The following is a 17,110-nucleotide window of genomic DNA, read 5'->3' on the forward strand; positions in this document are numbered from 1 at the left end:
AAAATTTTGCCTTGTTGGTCTTTCCTAAAAACGAGGGCAACTCAACTCTGCAATATGAAACATTTCGTCCTCTTTGAAAAGCCGCCTGCCGCAGAGGAACTTGTGCGTTTATTAACCAGCTCCGGGCACTCCTTTTCTCTTTCCCTTTAGGGTTGAAAGCCAGAGGGTGTAACTGCTTTCTTTCTTTCTTTTTTTTTTTTAACTAAAGTCAATGTTTTCAAATAACTTCCCAGCGCCAGCTATAGGAACTCCTTCCGGTCTACGTTTGTTAACCACCAAGTGCGTATGTCACGCGGTGGATTCTGGGAGAGCGAGTCTCCAGCTGTGAGGTTCACAGCATCTGTGGGAATACCGCACTTCAATTCCCACAGTGCCTGGCGAGGATCTGTAGTTCCTGCCTGGGAAACTGTGCGGTGGCCGCCATCTTGCGTACGGAGGTGCGGCTCTTTACCCTTATCCTGACGGCGGGGCATTTATTCTCTTCAGCTTTCTGCTTTGTGGCCGTGTCTCGGCGTTTCTTTCACCTTCATAAAGGTTCGTGTCTCTGTAGATGCTTTTCTTTTTTTTTTTGGTGGGGGGGGGACAGATAAAGGTCCATTCAGAGCTGTAGAATAAGGTACGTAGACACCCCATTTTAGATGAGGTTGGATTGGTGGCGTTTTGGGTTTGTTCCTTTTGCGCTTAGCGACTGGGGTTGTCGCTGACTTGGCCGGAACCCTTAGGTTAACTGTTAACGTAGGAGTCTGGAGTGAACTGGAGCCCCCAAAAGCCTTCAAAATCCCTAGACACGACCCGAACTTGTCTCCGTTGGAGCAGAGGAACTGGGCGACGCACTTTGGGCCCGGCAGCTCTCTTTGGAGGTCAGGAGGCCGTGGGACCGCGGCCTAGGTTGTGAGTGGGTCACACTCTTCACACGACCCTCTTATTCTTCCTCGAGACGCTTCTGACGTTTTTAATGAGGAGGGGAAGCTGAGAGGTGGCTCTGGGGTGAGGGCGGGGACGGGGACTGTTTCCGGGAGGCTTGGGTTGTCCTGGTTTTGTACCTTTCCTGAGCCTCAGTGGCCTGCCTGCTTTAGTCTCTCGTTCAACTTTTTGCCTTTTACTTCTTTCTCTCTTTACTGAGGAACACCAGAGATGTACGGAGCAAAGCAGACTTTGGGGTTCCTCATAAATTTCAAAAAAAGCAAAGTTTATTTTTGAGGTAGACCAACTAACTGGAAAAGAGACCATTTGAATTTGGGGGAGTTACCAGATTTCTTCTCTAAGTATAATATGTTTGCGTCATCATCAGAGCAATGCAACTGAAGTTATCATTTTTTCCCCGTCTTTTAGTTACCACCCTACATCTATCAGGGAAAATTTTCACACTACCCACAGGAAAAGGGCCCACAGAAACAATCTCACGTTTGGTTGCTAAAGAGATGTGATGGAGGTTTGGAAGCTGGAGCCATATAACCAAAAGACATAGGGCTTTTAAACAGAATGTAAATGTCGGTTTTTGGTAGTTGTTTTGGTAACTGGGGCTGCTGAGCCACATCCCCAGCCTGTTTTGTGTTTTATTTAGAGACAGGGTCTCACTGAATTGCTTAATGCCTCCCTTTTTGCTGAGGCTAGCTTTGAACTCAAATTCCTCCTGCCTCAGCCTCCAGAGCTGCTGGGATTATAGGCATGCAGTTTTATTCTCTTTACTCTTGTATATGTATGTCATAAAGGTATTTTATTGATTCTGCTTTTCCAAGTCTAAGTTGTTAAGCTCACTGAATTCATAAATGGATAATTTAAAGATAGGTTATATTAAAAAAAAGTACTTACCTTTAATGAGACACTCTTCCATAATTATTATAATATTAAATAAGTGGTTATGAAATTATAATTTGACTAATTTTTTTCAGTGTGTGTCTTCATATATGTACTTAGGGTAATGATGCCCATCTCATTCCACTGTTTTTCCTGCTCCCATGTCCCTCCTTCCCCTCCCTCCCCTTTGCCCTAAGAGTTCATCTAATCCTCCCATACCTCCCATCCCCAAACCCATTATGAATCAGCATCTTTAAATCAGAGAAAACATTCAGCATTTGTTTTTTTGGGGATGGGCTAACTTCACTTAGCATTATATTCTCCAACTCCATTCATTTACGTGCAAATGCCATGATTTTATTCTCTTTTAATGCTGAATAATATTCCATTGTGTATATATACCACATTTTCTTTATCCATTCATCTACTGAAGGGCATCTAGGTTGGTTCCCTGGTTTAGCTATTGTGAATTGTGCTACTGTAAACATTGATGTGGCTGTGTCCCTGTAGCATGCTGTTTTTTAAGTCCTTTGGGTATATAGACCAAGGAGAGGGATAGCTGGGTCAAATGGTGGTTCTATCCCAAGTTTTCTGAGGAATTTCCATACTGCTTTCCATATTGGCTGCATCATTTTGCAGTCCACCAGCAATGTATGAGTGTGCCTTTTTCCCCCATATCCTCGCCAACACTTATTGTTGCTTATATCCTTGATCGCTGCTATTCTGACTGGAGTGAGATGAAATCTAGAGTACTTTTGATTTGTATTTCTCAAATTTCGAGAGACTGTTGAACATTTTTTCATGTATTTGTTGATGTATATCATCTTCTGAGAAGTGTCTGCTCAGTTCCTTGGACGATTGATTGATTAATATTTTGGGAAGATGATACCTTTAAATACTTTTACCACAAGTTTAAATATCTTTAATTCTTCGTTTATGAAGAAACTTAGAGTTTTAAAATAGTAGCTAGTAAGTGTATATAATATGTTTACTCCTCAGATGCCTTATGGTGAAATTGAAGCTAAATTCTTGGGACCTGGAGAAGAATTAACAAATGAGCCATGCTATAAAAAATTGAAGTCAACTGCGGAGGATTATGTTTTCCCTGATCATGGTAGTGCTTCTTTTCACAGAATCCAAGAGAAAACTGGAAACAATCGGGATACTGCAGCTATCATTGATGCCAAAGGACATAATTGTCCTCAGGAGGACAAAACCCCAAGAACAGAGTTGTTGAAACCTGTGTGCGATAGACTAAATGTTATTGAATCCATTGGTTCGCAAGTTTTACAGGATGGAAACCCTTCATTAGTATCCAGAGATGATGAGATATATAGCACAAGTAAGGCATTTATAGGACCCATTTACAAACCCCCTGAGAAAAGGAAATGTAATGAAAAGAGGAATAAGGCAGATATTCTGAGTGGTATAAATGACAAGGGAAGACTAGAGGAGAAACAGAAGTTTAACTCCAAAAAATCAGAGATTGACACAGAACTAACCCAATTTTACAAAGAAATTGAAGAACTTGAAAATGAAAAAGATGACTTGGAAGTCAGTTGTAAGGAAGTTGAAACTTCTCAGGAACAACTTTTTCAGTATTACCAGGGCCATAAAAATGATGTCTTAAAATCTGATGAAGAAAATAAAGATCTTAAGAATGCTCTTGAGTTGCCTTGTGGTTATCAGCAGTACTTGGGGAATGAGGCAGGCAAATATACCTGTGATGGACAAGTAATTCCTGCATTTTGTGATATTTCATTTGCTTCCTTCAGGCCTGAATGGCAATCAACACATCCTTTTATAGTACCCCATGGTCCTCCTCTTCCCAGTTTTAACTATCACTTAAATATTCAACAGTTCAATGTTCCTCCAAATCTACCACCAAATGTTTTCCATGCCCAAGATGACTCTCATATGCGAAATGGGTATGATGTACATAATTGTCATGTTAACTGGAGTTGTTTGACTTTTGATCAGAACAATGAGTATACTGACTTGAGTGAGAATAACAGTAGTGTTCACTCTGGAAATGGCTGCAGTGTGCAAGATGGATATGTGAGTAACAGTTTCTATGAAATCAGGGAAGGATGCTGGAAAGATCCTTCTATGGACAGACATAGTGGAATGGACAGGTTTGTGAACCAGCAATTTCAAGAGGAAAAGTTAAATAAATTGCAGAAGTTACTGATTCTTTTAAGGGGTCTGCCTGGTTCTGGGAAAACAACATTGTCTCGGTAAGTAAAGGATACTAAGTGAGTACTTGGTGTGATTCATTATTTAAAAACCATAAATGATTTGTAACCAGTGATAAATGCTTTCATGTTTCTACTATTAGAAAATCTTTTGAGATGCTTGAAAATGGAATCTGAAAATTTACGGATAGGGGAAGGAAAATTTGGCATATTTATTTATATTCTGCTGAGGGCTTTAAAAATAGATGCACCATGTATAATTATGACAGTAATGAAAGCAAATGCTACTTGAGAACTTTGCTGACCTTCCCTTTTTAAGTCAGCTATTGAAAAGTTGGACTCAGATTTGGGCTTTGATTCAGTTATTTCATTTGTGACATTGGGTGAGTTTTACTGTCTGTTTATGGAATGAGTGTCATTTAACTTTTTTTTTTTTTCTGGATTTATTTTGAGAAACAAATGAGATAATCCAAGGAAAGGCATTTTTAGTGAGTTCAGCTTTCTGTGTTATGTTCATACCACTGACCGGAAGAGTAAACAAACCCTTTTGGGTTTTTTTTGTTTTGTTTTGTTTTTAGTTCAAGGAATTTGAAGTGAGAATTATCTGAATTATTGGAGTGAGAGCAATTTTTTTTTATTACAATGCATTTCAGATTCCTGATTTTATTTAGTTGTATTTATTTATTTATCTTTAGTACTGAGGACTGAACCCAGGGGCTCTTTACCACTGAGCTACATCTCCAGCTCTTTTTATTTTTTATTTTGAGCCAAGGGCTTTCTAAATTACTGAGGGCCTTGCTAAGTCACTGAGACTGGCATCAAACTTATGATTCTCTTACCTCAGCTTTCCAAGTTACATGTGCCACTATCTCAGCTTTTATTTACATTTTAAACAGAACATTGATGCAGTTGAATGTACAGTTGTAAAAAATAGCTCAAAGAAAGCAATTCAATTTTTTTGCAATTTATATAGGATTCATGCCCAAGACAAAAATAAAATTTATTTGATATCTTTGGGGTGAGGATAAAAAATGTCTACGGAATTGTTTTGCCTATATTTTATATTTACTTATAAGAAGATCTAAACAATCTTAAGTTTCTTCAGAAAAAATAGAGAAAGATTCAATTTATAATATAGATATTTTACTCTAGATTATAAGCAGTGATCTTTGATTTTAAACTTTGGACTTTGCATTTTGGTTCCTTTTACCTTAATAGGGAGAACTTTGTAGAGAAAATGAAATTTAAATTCTTGAGAAAGAAATTAAGAGAGAAGTTATTTCATAAACATGACTGTTTTCTAGATTTAGGATGTCATATCAGAGAAAATTGCTGAAATTTGTAAATTGGATGAAAGGGTCTGCTAGTTAGGACCACTTAGCTAGGTGTGAGTACAAAAGAACTATAAGAAAGAAAAGTTAGGTTTAGGGCAGCATATTGGAATTTGCTGAAACTGCATGTGAATAAAGTAGTGGTAATTCAATAGAACTTCAAGGAAACCTAATTGTGTAGGAGATGATAGAAATGATTACTATTTCTGTATATTTATTTAAGGGATAGGTGTATGATTTAAGAGTAGAAGTTCAATACCAATAAGTACCATTTGTGTCAGGATTTACAATTTACAGAGTATTTTCATATGTAAAAAACTTGTGAGATAGGTTGTATTTTCATTTCATAGGAGCATAAGCTAAAAGAAGAAGTTTCAGCCTAATTTAGGAAAAGTTAAAAAAAAAAAAAAAGAACAAATGAGGAGTTAATAGTGTTGGTTTTTCTCTATACCTTCATTTTAGTGTCTGTTGCATATATATATGTAGTCCTATACTTGGCTTCCAAATTCAAGGACTTGGTTAAAAAGGCAGGAGCACTTCTTTAGGTCAGTGCTTTTGAAATAAGTAATGTTGGTTTGGGATTGGATAAAAAAACATGTTTTCTGGTAAGGAATGGCTTCATGTAGGAATTACCTTTCAAAAAAAAAGCTTTGAAGAAAGAAAAGTGTAAATTGGGAGATCAGATTCAAGCTGATTTGGAATACTAAATGAAAAGACAGAAGTTTTGATATGTGGTAATGAGTATAGGCTGTTGGATAAAGCTCAAATTCTTTTGGAGTGGTGTTCAAGTCCCCTTCCTTAAGTTAGCCCTTACCCACTTCTCTATCTTCATCTCTTTCTGCAGTTGGGTTTGTACCTGTTTTCCCCTATAGGTCTTATAGGTTTGATCATCTTTTGTTCTCAGGATTCTGCATAAAAGTTCTCTAAAATGCCTTCACTTTTGGAGGCCTTGCTTTATCATCTCAGTTCTCAGTAATTCTTCTGAGTTTATGTAGTATTTGCATTTGACACTCAGCATTTCAAGATAGCATTATTCATTGATAATTGACATAAACCATTTTGGTTTTAAGTGGATGAGATTAGTTGTTTCCCCATAGCTTTCCTATCAGGTTTTAATGAAAACAAATCTTAGACTAAATTCTAAATTTGAACACAAGTATATACTTTGTGGGTATGATAAAGTCCCAGCTCTTTGTCCTTTTTGGAAACCTGGCAAGGTTCATTTGAGGCAGAATTAAACATTATTTTAGGGGTAGAATTTTTTTTTAGCCATTGTAGTTGGTATCAGGCAGACGGAATCCTTTGATAACAGTGGTTGGTCATAGAACCTTTTAGAGATCAAATTTTGGGAGTTGTTCCCAGTGAAATGGACTACATATTTTACTAGATTCTTATCCACTATTCATGCAAAGAGGAAGCACAGGGGAATTTATAGTATTTTAGCTAGTCTTCATACTGTACTCTACGAATTTTACCAGTGAGAGTATACTTTCAAAAACAAGCCATTAGGTTGGGTGTGGTGATGCACACCTGTAATCCCAGTGTCTCGGGAGCTGAAGCAGGTTCACCAGTTCAAAGTCAGCCTCAGCAAAAGTGAGTCACTAACAACTCAGTGAGACCACCCTGTCTCTAAACAAACAAACAAACAAACAAACACAAAATACAGCTGGGGATACAGCTCAGTGACTGAGTGCCCCTGAGTTCAATCTCCAGGACCCCCCCCCCAAAAAAAAAACCAAAACAAAGCCATTCATTTCATTATTAATAAGATGTCTGGAATTGATTAGAGATAAGCACTTGGAGTAACTTCTTAGAGCCCCTTTTTGTTGTTTCCGTGCTTAGCTAGCAAGACCACCCAGGATATGATTTCTTTACCTGTGATTAGGATGGAGTTTAAATCATCAAAATGATCTCACACTGTCTGAGCTAAAGTATGTTAAGGCAAATTATAATCATATTGAATATATTTTAGATTGCATGCAGAGAGCCAACCATGACTGTAATACCTGTTGAGTGCCTATAGAGCAGAAGTACTCTCCTTAAAAGAGGTAGATATTAATTTCTCATTTTATAGATGAGGATACAGAATGGCTCAGTATATTTTTCTCAGTTCATATTGTCTCGTAAGTGTTAGAACTAGAACTTCAGAAGTTCAAAAAAATCCCAACGCTCGCTATTCTTTCACAAAACACACTTCCATCAATGTAAGTGCTCAAGACACCTTATCTTTACTGATGATTCTGAGAGAGATATTCAGAGGTATACAGTTGTCCCTTGGTATGTGTAGGAGAGTGGTTCTAGTATCTCATGCAGATTATAAATTCCTTGGATGCTTAATCCCCTTGTGTAAAACAATGTAGTGTTTGTATATAACTTATGTACATAAGCATATACTTTCTACCTCTGCCTGGTTGAATCTACAACTATGGATTTGGAGGACCTACTATAAATAGTTTTGATCATAGCATGTTTATCTGTAAGACAACACAATAAAGTGGAACAACCCATTAGAGATGTAAAGTATCCCCTAATTGATTTATAAATCCAGTGAAACTTTCAAAGTCTCAAAAGAATATTGTATTAATTTTGATAAGCCATTCTAAAGTTCCTTTGGTATGTAAATGTTACAAGGGCAGTTTGAAAAAAACGATGAGAGATTCTATCATCTATCAAAATATTTTTTTTTATATTTTTTTTTTTTTAGTTTTCGGCAGACACAACATCTTTGTTTTTATGTGGGGCTGTACGCATGCCAGGCGAGCGCGCTACTGCTTGAGCCACATCCCCAGCCCCTCAATTAATTAAAATTGCAAAAACTGGCAAAAAGAATAGACAGAAGATTAGAGAATCCAGAAACCTACATATAGAGAAGGGAGTATATGTTGAAATATGGCATTTTACAACAGTAGGGAAAAATGTTCCATAAATAATAATTGGATATTTCGCCATCAGTTTGGGATACAATACTTAAAAGCTGTCTTTGTATCATTCATAAAATAACTTCTAGATAGATAAATGAATAAAAGTTAAAAAAAGTTGGAGGAAATTGAATTTTTTTTTTTTTTTTTAATAATCTGAGTTTGGACAGAAGTAAAACAGTGGGGTCTTTTTTACCATCCAAGAAGGGAAAAATGAGAAGATTTAAGAGAACAGGTTTTTGTTGTCTGTTTTTTAAAACCTATTATGGGTGTTTACTGTGATACGTTTCCAAAGATGCCCATGTCCAGTCTCTGAAATCTGCGCATACATTACTGAGGAACTTTGCAGATGCAATTAAAAAGGTTTTGCAATGAGGCAGTTATCCCGGGTTATCGGGCTAGGCCCAACATAATCACAAAGATTCTTAAACTTGGGAAGACAGGAGGATTGGAGTCAGTCAGATTATTTTAAGGACAGAAGTCAAAAGAGAAGATGATCCATTGCTGGCTTTGTACTTAGAACAGAAGGATACACACACCAAGGTGTGTTAACTTTTAGACTATAGAAAAACATTCTCTTTGAGCCTTCAGAAGGAATAGAGACCTGACGACACCTTGTTTATTTAGCCCAGTGAAAGTGATTTTCAGCTACTGACCTTCAGAACTATAAATTAATACATTTCTGGAGTTTTTTGTTTGTTAATTTTGTGGGACTGAGGATTGAACTCAAGGTCTACTAGACAAGTACTCTACCTTTGAGCTACAGTCCAGCCCTTTTAATTTTGACACAGGGTCTTACAAAATTGCCCAGGCTGGCCTTGAATTTGGGACCCTCTCAAGTAGCTGGGATTGTAGGCATTTGGGATTGATTACAGGAGTGCACCATCCTCCTGCCAGATGCCTATTGTCTTAAGCTACCACGTTTGTGGTACTTTGTTAACAGCAGCCATAGGAACTAATTGGTATAAAGAGAGATGGAAAAGATTTTTTTTTTTTTTTGTCACCATTCTTTTGGAAGATGCAGATCTCAGTTTAATTCCAAAGGAAATATATCTTTCCTCACGTAGTCTTTTTATTCTTAATTCAAGGAGTACTTAGGGAATGAAATGCTGGGGTAAAGTGGTATTGGACTAGTGGATATGCACAGCTAGCTGCTCAGTAGATAGGGAGGTAAAGGGTTCATGAAGTGTCAGTTTTACTTAATGTTTTTTAAGAAATTCCAATTTTAAATGTGCATGAATATGTTAAAAATTAATGTGTAGTTAGAAAATTTTTAAAAAACCATGAAAATGAACGCTTGTAGGTAGGTCTTTTGGTGGGGGAACAGGGTTTACCTGTTCTTACTTAAGCAAGAAACAAGCACAGAGTGTGTTATTCATAACCATGCAATAAACTTTTATTATGTCACAGTTTCTGTAGGTCTGGAGTCTAGGGATGGTTAGCTGGGTACCTTTGGTTCAAGGTCTCTAACAAAATATTGTAATAGAGGGACCATCTGATTCAAAGAGCTCTCACAAAATTGTTGACAGGACTCAGTTCCTTGTGAACTATCTTGGATTGTGGACCTCAATTACTTGCTGGAGCCTGCTTTTGAGACCTCTCTCAGTTCATGTGACAGTTGGTTTCTTTCCAAGTGAGAAGACAAGCACATATGCTTCAGTTTTAAGATAAAGTATTTATGTTGTTGTTGTTGTTTGGTGATCTTGGAAGTGACATCTAATCACTTGTGCCATATTCTGTTCTTTAGGAGATAATATCTAAATCTAGCCACTCCTCCAGGGAAGGATTTAACAAGGTTTGAATATCAGGAGGCAAGGATGCTTGTAGGCCATTGGTTTGGGGTACAGGGAATCTTATTTTGGTTTTCTCACTATTATCCATGTAACCCTGGTGACCTAATGTCTGAAGTCATTCTTTTCTGAATTAATATTTGTTTAATATCAAATTGGCAAGTTTTTGAGGATTAAATGAGATCATAGACATTTGGCACATAATAGAATACAAAAGGATAGCTGTTGTTTTGAAAATCAAATGGCCCCTGGGCTTTGATCTGATTATGTCTTATTTAAAGTTCCAAATTTTAACATTTTGAGAATCAATTTTAGTGCTTCAGCTGAACTTTGAGAGAATTCCAACACAGCCTGATGATAAGAATTTTGAAAATACTCATGTTCTTAAAAATTTTGGGGAGGTTAGATGACATCAGATAGTTCTAGGTTCATATTGGTATTTTTTGAAGTTTTCAAAATCTTCATAGATTGAGATAAATTTGAAAAAAAAAGATGCATAATCTGTGCTATCCGGAGGAAAAAGTCTCCAAGTTCAACTTACTGTAATTATGATTTGTATTTAAGAAGATGGTCTTTATAGAGGTTTGTTCATGTTTAATGTCGACCTGATGTAATGGAAAAATTAATTTACTATATTCCCCTACCTTTTTTATTATTATTATTATTTTAAATTTGGAGAATTTAAATCATTTCTTGGAGCTGGGCGCAGTGGCACAGTGGTTTGGGAGGCTGAGACGGGAGGATTGTGAGTTCAGAGTCAGCCTTAGCAATTTAGTGAGGCCCTAAGGGATTCAGGGAGACCTTGTCTCTAAATAAAATACAAAAAATAGACTGGGGATGTGTCTCAGTAGTTAAGTGCCTCTGAGTTCAATCCCTGGTACAAAAATAAATAAAATCATTTCTTGGATGTAAAAATAATATAGTCATGTATTATTAGTATTGTAAAAATCATCTGCTAAGAAAGTAGTAAAAATCTCTTTTTTAGGTGATTAAGCTCTGGTTAGAATGCTAATATTATGACATTTTTATATTCTAGACTAGCTGTATAAGCAGTATATGCCAAATATGTTAAGAAATATTCTGGGAAAATTGTGGCTGTTTAAAAAAACAAAAAAACAACAATTTAAGTCCTCTAAAAAAGCAAACAACCCAAACAATTAACTTTCATTTAGTTATTTGAAGTATTTTGAACTTTGATTCTGTAAGTGAAAAAACACATTTAAAGTCTTTTTATTTTGATACAAATGATTTATTTTTATTGTAAAATTTGTATGTTTTATTATGAGCTGTGGGAAGGAGAGATGACATTTGTCATCTTAATAGTTGAATCCTTCCTACTACTTGTTAGTAGGAAGTACATTTTTTGAATCATCCCAGAATAATATTCTTTTTACTCTCAGCCCTTCCACCATCTGCTTCCCCCCCAACTCCTTCACAATTATAGAATGAACTAGGAAAAGGAGTACAAACAGCAAAATGCTTTTTATTATTATTGGATTCAGTTTGTAATCTTTCTGTGGTTTCCCTTAGCACCCTCCCAGTCTTTGTTGAGTCATTGGTTATAAGAATTCTCTGAAACTCTTAATTTGTGTTAATCTCAATGTGCTTGAAAATTTAAGGTGGTATCGTTTTCAAAACAAAGCTTATTATCATTGACCTGATCTGAGAATTTATTTTATATTTAGTGTTTAATGATCAATTTCATTGAAGTTTATACTTTAATCATTAAAGATTGTACTCAGTGGGTTCATAGGTTGTTTTACAACCCTTCATCTCAGGCTATTTTCTAACTCTCACTTCTGGGTCATTTTATCTTTGTGTTTCATGAAAATGAGTTTATCAGAGCTTTCTTTGGTCTAATACAGCTTTTCCCAGATAAATTACTGGCTTAATCCTACAACCTTTTTAGGTTGTACTAAATTGAGGCAGTTTGGGATATGTTATACAAGTATACTGAAGTTAAAACAAATAATAATTGATATTGTTTTGGTATTGCATGAACAGTGTTTTTTAAAATTTGCAATACAAATGCTGATTTTAAAAGTTTTTGAAATTGACTGTAATTGTGTAGATTTAAGCATGATGCTTAAAATTGGAAAGCTCATTGAGGTTGTTCAGCTCCTGTGCTGTTCTGTTTGAAATATGATTAAAGATTTAAAAAAAAGAAAAATCTTTCCTGTGTGGTTTCTTTTGGTGGTTATAGATTTTATAAATGACACCTTTATGATTTCTTTTGTTAACAGAATTCTGCTTGGTCAGAGTCGTGATGGCATTGTATTCAGCACTGATGACTATTTTCACCATCAAGATGGGTACAGGTATAATGTTAATCAACTTGGTGATGCCCATGACTGGAACCAGAACAGAGGTTTGTTTTGGGCCAAGTCTCCTGGGATAGAATATTTGACTAGGGAGTCAGAAGACCTAAGTTTATAAGACTTTACCTGCTAAGTGACTTTGGCAACCATTTTTAATAGCTTTAAACCCAGTTTTTTCTTCTCTAAGAGTTGATGATAATTATACTTGTCTACCTGATGAAGGTTGTTGTGAAAAGCAGAGAATTTACATAAAACATTTTGTCAACTGTAGTGTACTCTAATATAAGCTGGCAAATAATAGAGATATGGGATATTTTGATAGGCTTTATTTTTGGCTTTATGAATGAATTTTTAGAACTCTGATACTGTTGATGTATATTTTAAAAGTTATTTTCCTGAGAATAGTGCTAATGTTTTCTAAATTTTACTAAAATACCTATGAATATTAAAAGTATTTCTCAGGCTAGGGATATGACTCAGTGGTAGAGTATTTGCCTAGTATTGCTTGAGGGTTTGATCCCCAGCACTGGGGAGGGAAAGGTTTTTCTTATTGATATTATTCTAAAAGAAACCTACTTAGAGGGCTGGGGTTGTGGCTCAGAGGTAAGAGCACTCGCCTAGTATCCTTGAGCCACTGGGTTCAATCAGTCCTTAGCACCACATAAAAATAAAATAAAGGTATTGTGTCCACCTACAACTAAAAAACAAACAAATAAATAAATAAAAAGAAATCTACTTAATAAGTTTTTTAGAGGACACGAATCAATTTCTTTTCATCATGAACAGTGGTTCTTAACCAGGGCTTCACATTTACGGGGAATCACTTGGGGGGAACCTCTTAAAACAACAAGTTATCACTGGGCCTCTTCGGCAATTCTGGCTTAGTTGACATGGGTTGGGGCTTAGGAATTAGTATTTTTTCCTTTTTGGAAGTTCTTCAGGTGATTCTAATGTGCAGTCAGAATTAAAAACCATTGATCTAGATCTAGAGTTATGTAAGTAAATTTCAGATACTAGAAGTTATTTTTTAAGGATGAATGCATTGATTAAACAAATAGCTTTTATTATAAGAAATTTTGAACCGAGAGTGTTGAGAGTATGATGAATTTCATATACCTATCACCCAGATTTTTGTTATCAAGATTTTAATAGTTGTTTTGTTTGAATCAGGATCCAAACAAGGTCCTCAGTAGACTTGGTTTTATGTTTCTTTTAATTAATCTTTGTAGTTTTCTCTATTTAACTCTCATGCTATTATAGAAAATGGGTTGTTTGTCCTATAGATTTTTTTTTTTTTTAGTTGTCAGTTGACCTTTATTATTTATTTATTTATATGAGGTGCTGAGAATCAAATCCAGTGCCTCACACGTTAGGCAAGCACTCCACCCCTGAGCTAAAACTCTAGTGCCTGTGGAATGTTTTACATCCTGTAGTTGTCTTGGTAGCCATTTAACTTGTTGTTAGCCAATTAATTTGTATATCTTTCTCCTGCATTTTCTGTAAATGAAAATTAACTCTGCATTGGAGTCTTGGTTATGTTCAGCTTTTTTTTTTCTTTTTTATTTATCTATTTATTTATTTTTTATTGGTTATTCAAAACATTACACATATTGCAGAACAGCTTTTTTTTTTTTTTTTAAACAAGTACAGGTTTGGTTGTTCTACTCTTATATTGATTGTAAAATTGATGAAAATAGTTCAAAGGGACAGCCTGTTCTCTCCATTATCAACTTTCCTATCAACCTTATATTATTTTCTAAATCAGGCAACAGTTGCAAAATGTTGATTTTCTAGGTCTGTTGTTCCTTTCATATTTAGGGGCTAGAATTCTTCTGTAATGAGGAACTTCCTTACAACTAAAGCTACCAACTAGGGTGGGCCATAATTATAGTATATATAGGAAAAACACGAGTGATTTTTTTTTTTATTATTGATTTTTTAGAATAAGGAATTTCAGTGAAGATATTTTGAGTTTAAAGTTTTCTCTCTGTTACAGTACATGTTTTCACAGGAATGTTTAAATGTTGACTGACAAATAAATTTGAGCATTCCTAATCTAAAAATCTGAATCCATAATGCTCCAAAATCTGAAACTTTTTTGAACATCATTTCAGCATTGAAAAAATTTCAGGTATTAGAGCATTTAGGATATTAGATTTTCAGTTTGGAGATGCTTATCTTGTAAAGTCTATGCAAGTATTCCAATATCTGAAAAATTCTTGAAATCTGAAATATTTCAGGTCCCAAGCATTTCACTTAAGAGATTCTCAGCATATATTGGCTTTGTGACCTCCTAGAATTTCTCCAAATCCAGACAGTGGCATAAAAATCTAAAAAATTTCAATTCTTTTAATTTTTTAATGTCATTGTTTTTAAATCAAATAATGATATTATAGTTCCAAAGATGTTTGGAATTATTGGTCTAAAGTAGGCTAAAAATGGAATGAATAAAGATAGTGGACAGAACCAGTGAACGTTTGGACTAGGAGGTTTGTTTGTATGAGACTTTTTTTTTTCCTTTTTGCAATAATTAAAGTAGAATATTAAAATTTTTATGCCATGTGAATTATGTTAGTTACACCTGCTGAATGTTATAATGGTGTCTGAATAAACTACTGGTTTTATCATCAATGTAACAAATATAGCTTTTTCCAAGGTGATTTTTACCTCTTCCAAGGTAATTATGTCTAGCAATTGTTAGACATTTTGAGTTATAAGCATGGCATATTATTTGGGCAAAATTACCTTTTCAACAAATATTTATTGAATAATTTTAGATGTCAGGCACCATTATGGGAGAATCTTTTATCCTCCTATTTATTACTAGAAGAATTGACATTTAGAACACTTACAAATTGAAAACATCTTCAAAGTGTCATTTTTCTTTCTTAGAGTATGGTAGTTAATTTGTTGAAGAACACTCCTTGTTATTTGGTTAGCAAACATTTACTTAGGTGTTCTAGTTTCATGGAATGCAGTGGATTGTGATATTGGATCATGATTATTTGTGGGAAGAGGATAAGCTCTACTCCCAAGTCAAAAATTATACGCTCTTCTTGAATATAACTCCTTGTATGTTTAAGTCTAACTTTAGATATTAAGAAACTTATTAATAAGATATTTTAAGTGGAAGATTTGAACACTGTTTATGATTGGAGATGAAACACCGGGAGATGATAGCATCTTGGTGCTAGCCCCAAGCCAGCACTTATAGATGATAAGGCCTTCTAAATTTCTTTTGGTGTTTAGAAATATCTTCCAAGTATGTATTCCACCATAGTCATTACTCCTTAACTAACCTTTAGAATTCCGTTTGCCCTAAATTTCTGTTTAAATGTTTTCATTATGTTGAACTTATTGGTCTGAATTCTGAGTCCCACATGCATTTTGCCTTAGCCTTTTACGTTTTATTGGAAGTTCTTTTTTTATATACATGTCATTGACAGTGGCTTGCTGTGACAATGATTCTTACGTAATGGCTTTGGAATAGGAAGATACAGTTTAGGAAAGTTTTATTCTACCTCAACTCCCTTTTGAAAATAATATTCCTAAGAAATCCATAAAGTCAGTTGAACTATGGTATTTAGCCACCTGGTATATAAAGTTATATTGGAAAGTATTGATAAATCTGTAACTTTTAAAATATGTATGTCTTTCTTATTTCAGAAGCATTATTGGTACATTGTAGAAAATAAGAAAATACAGATAAAGTGTAAATATTCTCACCACCTGTAGATAAACATTTGTAGCATCTTAGTAGATCATCCTGCCTTTCCTATATTTTGACCTATTTAAAATAATATGCAACTACTGCCTTATAACTTGGTGTTTGAATAATTTTTATCTTCCTATTTTAGTAATTTTTCACCTATTCTCATACTCAGTCCATATCAATTGTAACTTGTTCATTTACCTTCTTTATTTCCTATAAATGAAAGTTAGCTCTGGACTGAAGACTTAATTAGCTATGAGTTAACAAAATGCCCTTAAAATGTTTTTTATAGCCAGTTTGTTAAAACCAGCATCCACTTCAGAGAATACACTTGGCATGTGGTTATGTCTCTTAATTCCTTTTTTTTTTTTGGTGCTGGGGATTGAACCCAAGGCCTTGTGCTTACAAGGCAAGCACTCTACCAGTTGAGCTATATAACCCTAGCACACTTAATTCCTTTGTAATCTAGTGGAGTCCTTGTTTTTTTCATGGCACTGACTTGAGAAATTGTGCAATTTTGATTCTGAATACAGAGATGTGATATTTTTTCTTCTTTTTTTTTTTTTTAAAGATGGGGGCGGGGAGAGAGAGAGAGAATTTTAATATTTTATTTTTTAGTTATCTGCAGACACAACATCTTTGTTTGTATGCAGTGCTGAGGATCGAACCCGGGCTGCACGCGTGCCAGGCGAGCGCGCTACCACTTGAGCCACATCCCCAGCCCAATGTGGTATTTTTTCTTAATGAGAATTTAAATTTTATGTATTTTAACCCAATATTTCTGTTTATTTTTTATTTTTTATTTTTTATTTCAGCAAAACAAGCTATCGATCAGGGAAGATCTCCAGTTATAATAGACAACACTAATACCCAAGCTTGGGAAATGAAGCCTTATGTGGAAATGGTAAATATGAGATATGAGAAGCGTTTTAATTTTTTTATTTTCAATTCTTTGTATTCTGAAATTTTAGTTAAGTTGATCGTATTATTAGAATATTTGTCTTTATTTTCTGAAGAGGTTTGTTGGTTTGCTTAGTTTTTAAGAAATT

At 35.0% G+C, this 17,110-nt stretch overlaps 1 protein-coding gene across 7 annotated transcripts in view; it reads left to right on the plus strand.

Annotated features, from left to right (window-relative positions):
* Nucleotides 1-407: 407 nt before the first annotated feature.
* N4bp2l2 (NEDD4 binding protein 2 like 2) overlaps nucleotides 408-17,110 on the plus strand; it is an 86,425-nt gene continuing 69,722 nt past the window's right edge. For 2 of the 7 annotated variants that reach the window (XM_076871984.1, XM_076871987.1), the window contains exons 1-4: nucleotides 408-534; nucleotides 2,797-4,034; nucleotides 12,275-12,399; nucleotides 16,877-16,965. In XM_076871984.1, coding sequence (XP_076728099.1) covers nucleotides 2,797-4,034; nucleotides 12,275-12,399; nucleotides 16,877-16,965 — 1,452 coding nt within the window. In that variant the 5' untranslated portion in view covers nucleotides 408-534. Of the gene's footprint in view, nucleotides 535-2,796; nucleotides 4,035-12,274; nucleotides 12,400-16,876; nucleotides 16,966-17,110 lie in introns of those variants that run through there. The other 5 variants (XM_076871989.1, XM_076871988.1, XM_076871985.2 and 2 more) reach the window with 3 other exon arrangements.

This window comes from Callospermophilus lateralis, chromosome 12 (assembly GCF_048772815.1).
Source record: "Callospermophilus lateralis isolate mCalLat2 chromosome 12, mCalLat2.hap1, whole genome shotgun sequence".
NCBI classification, from domain to species: domain Eukaryota; kingdom Metazoa; phylum Chordata; class Mammalia; order Rodentia; family Sciuridae; genus Callospermophilus; species Callospermophilus lateralis.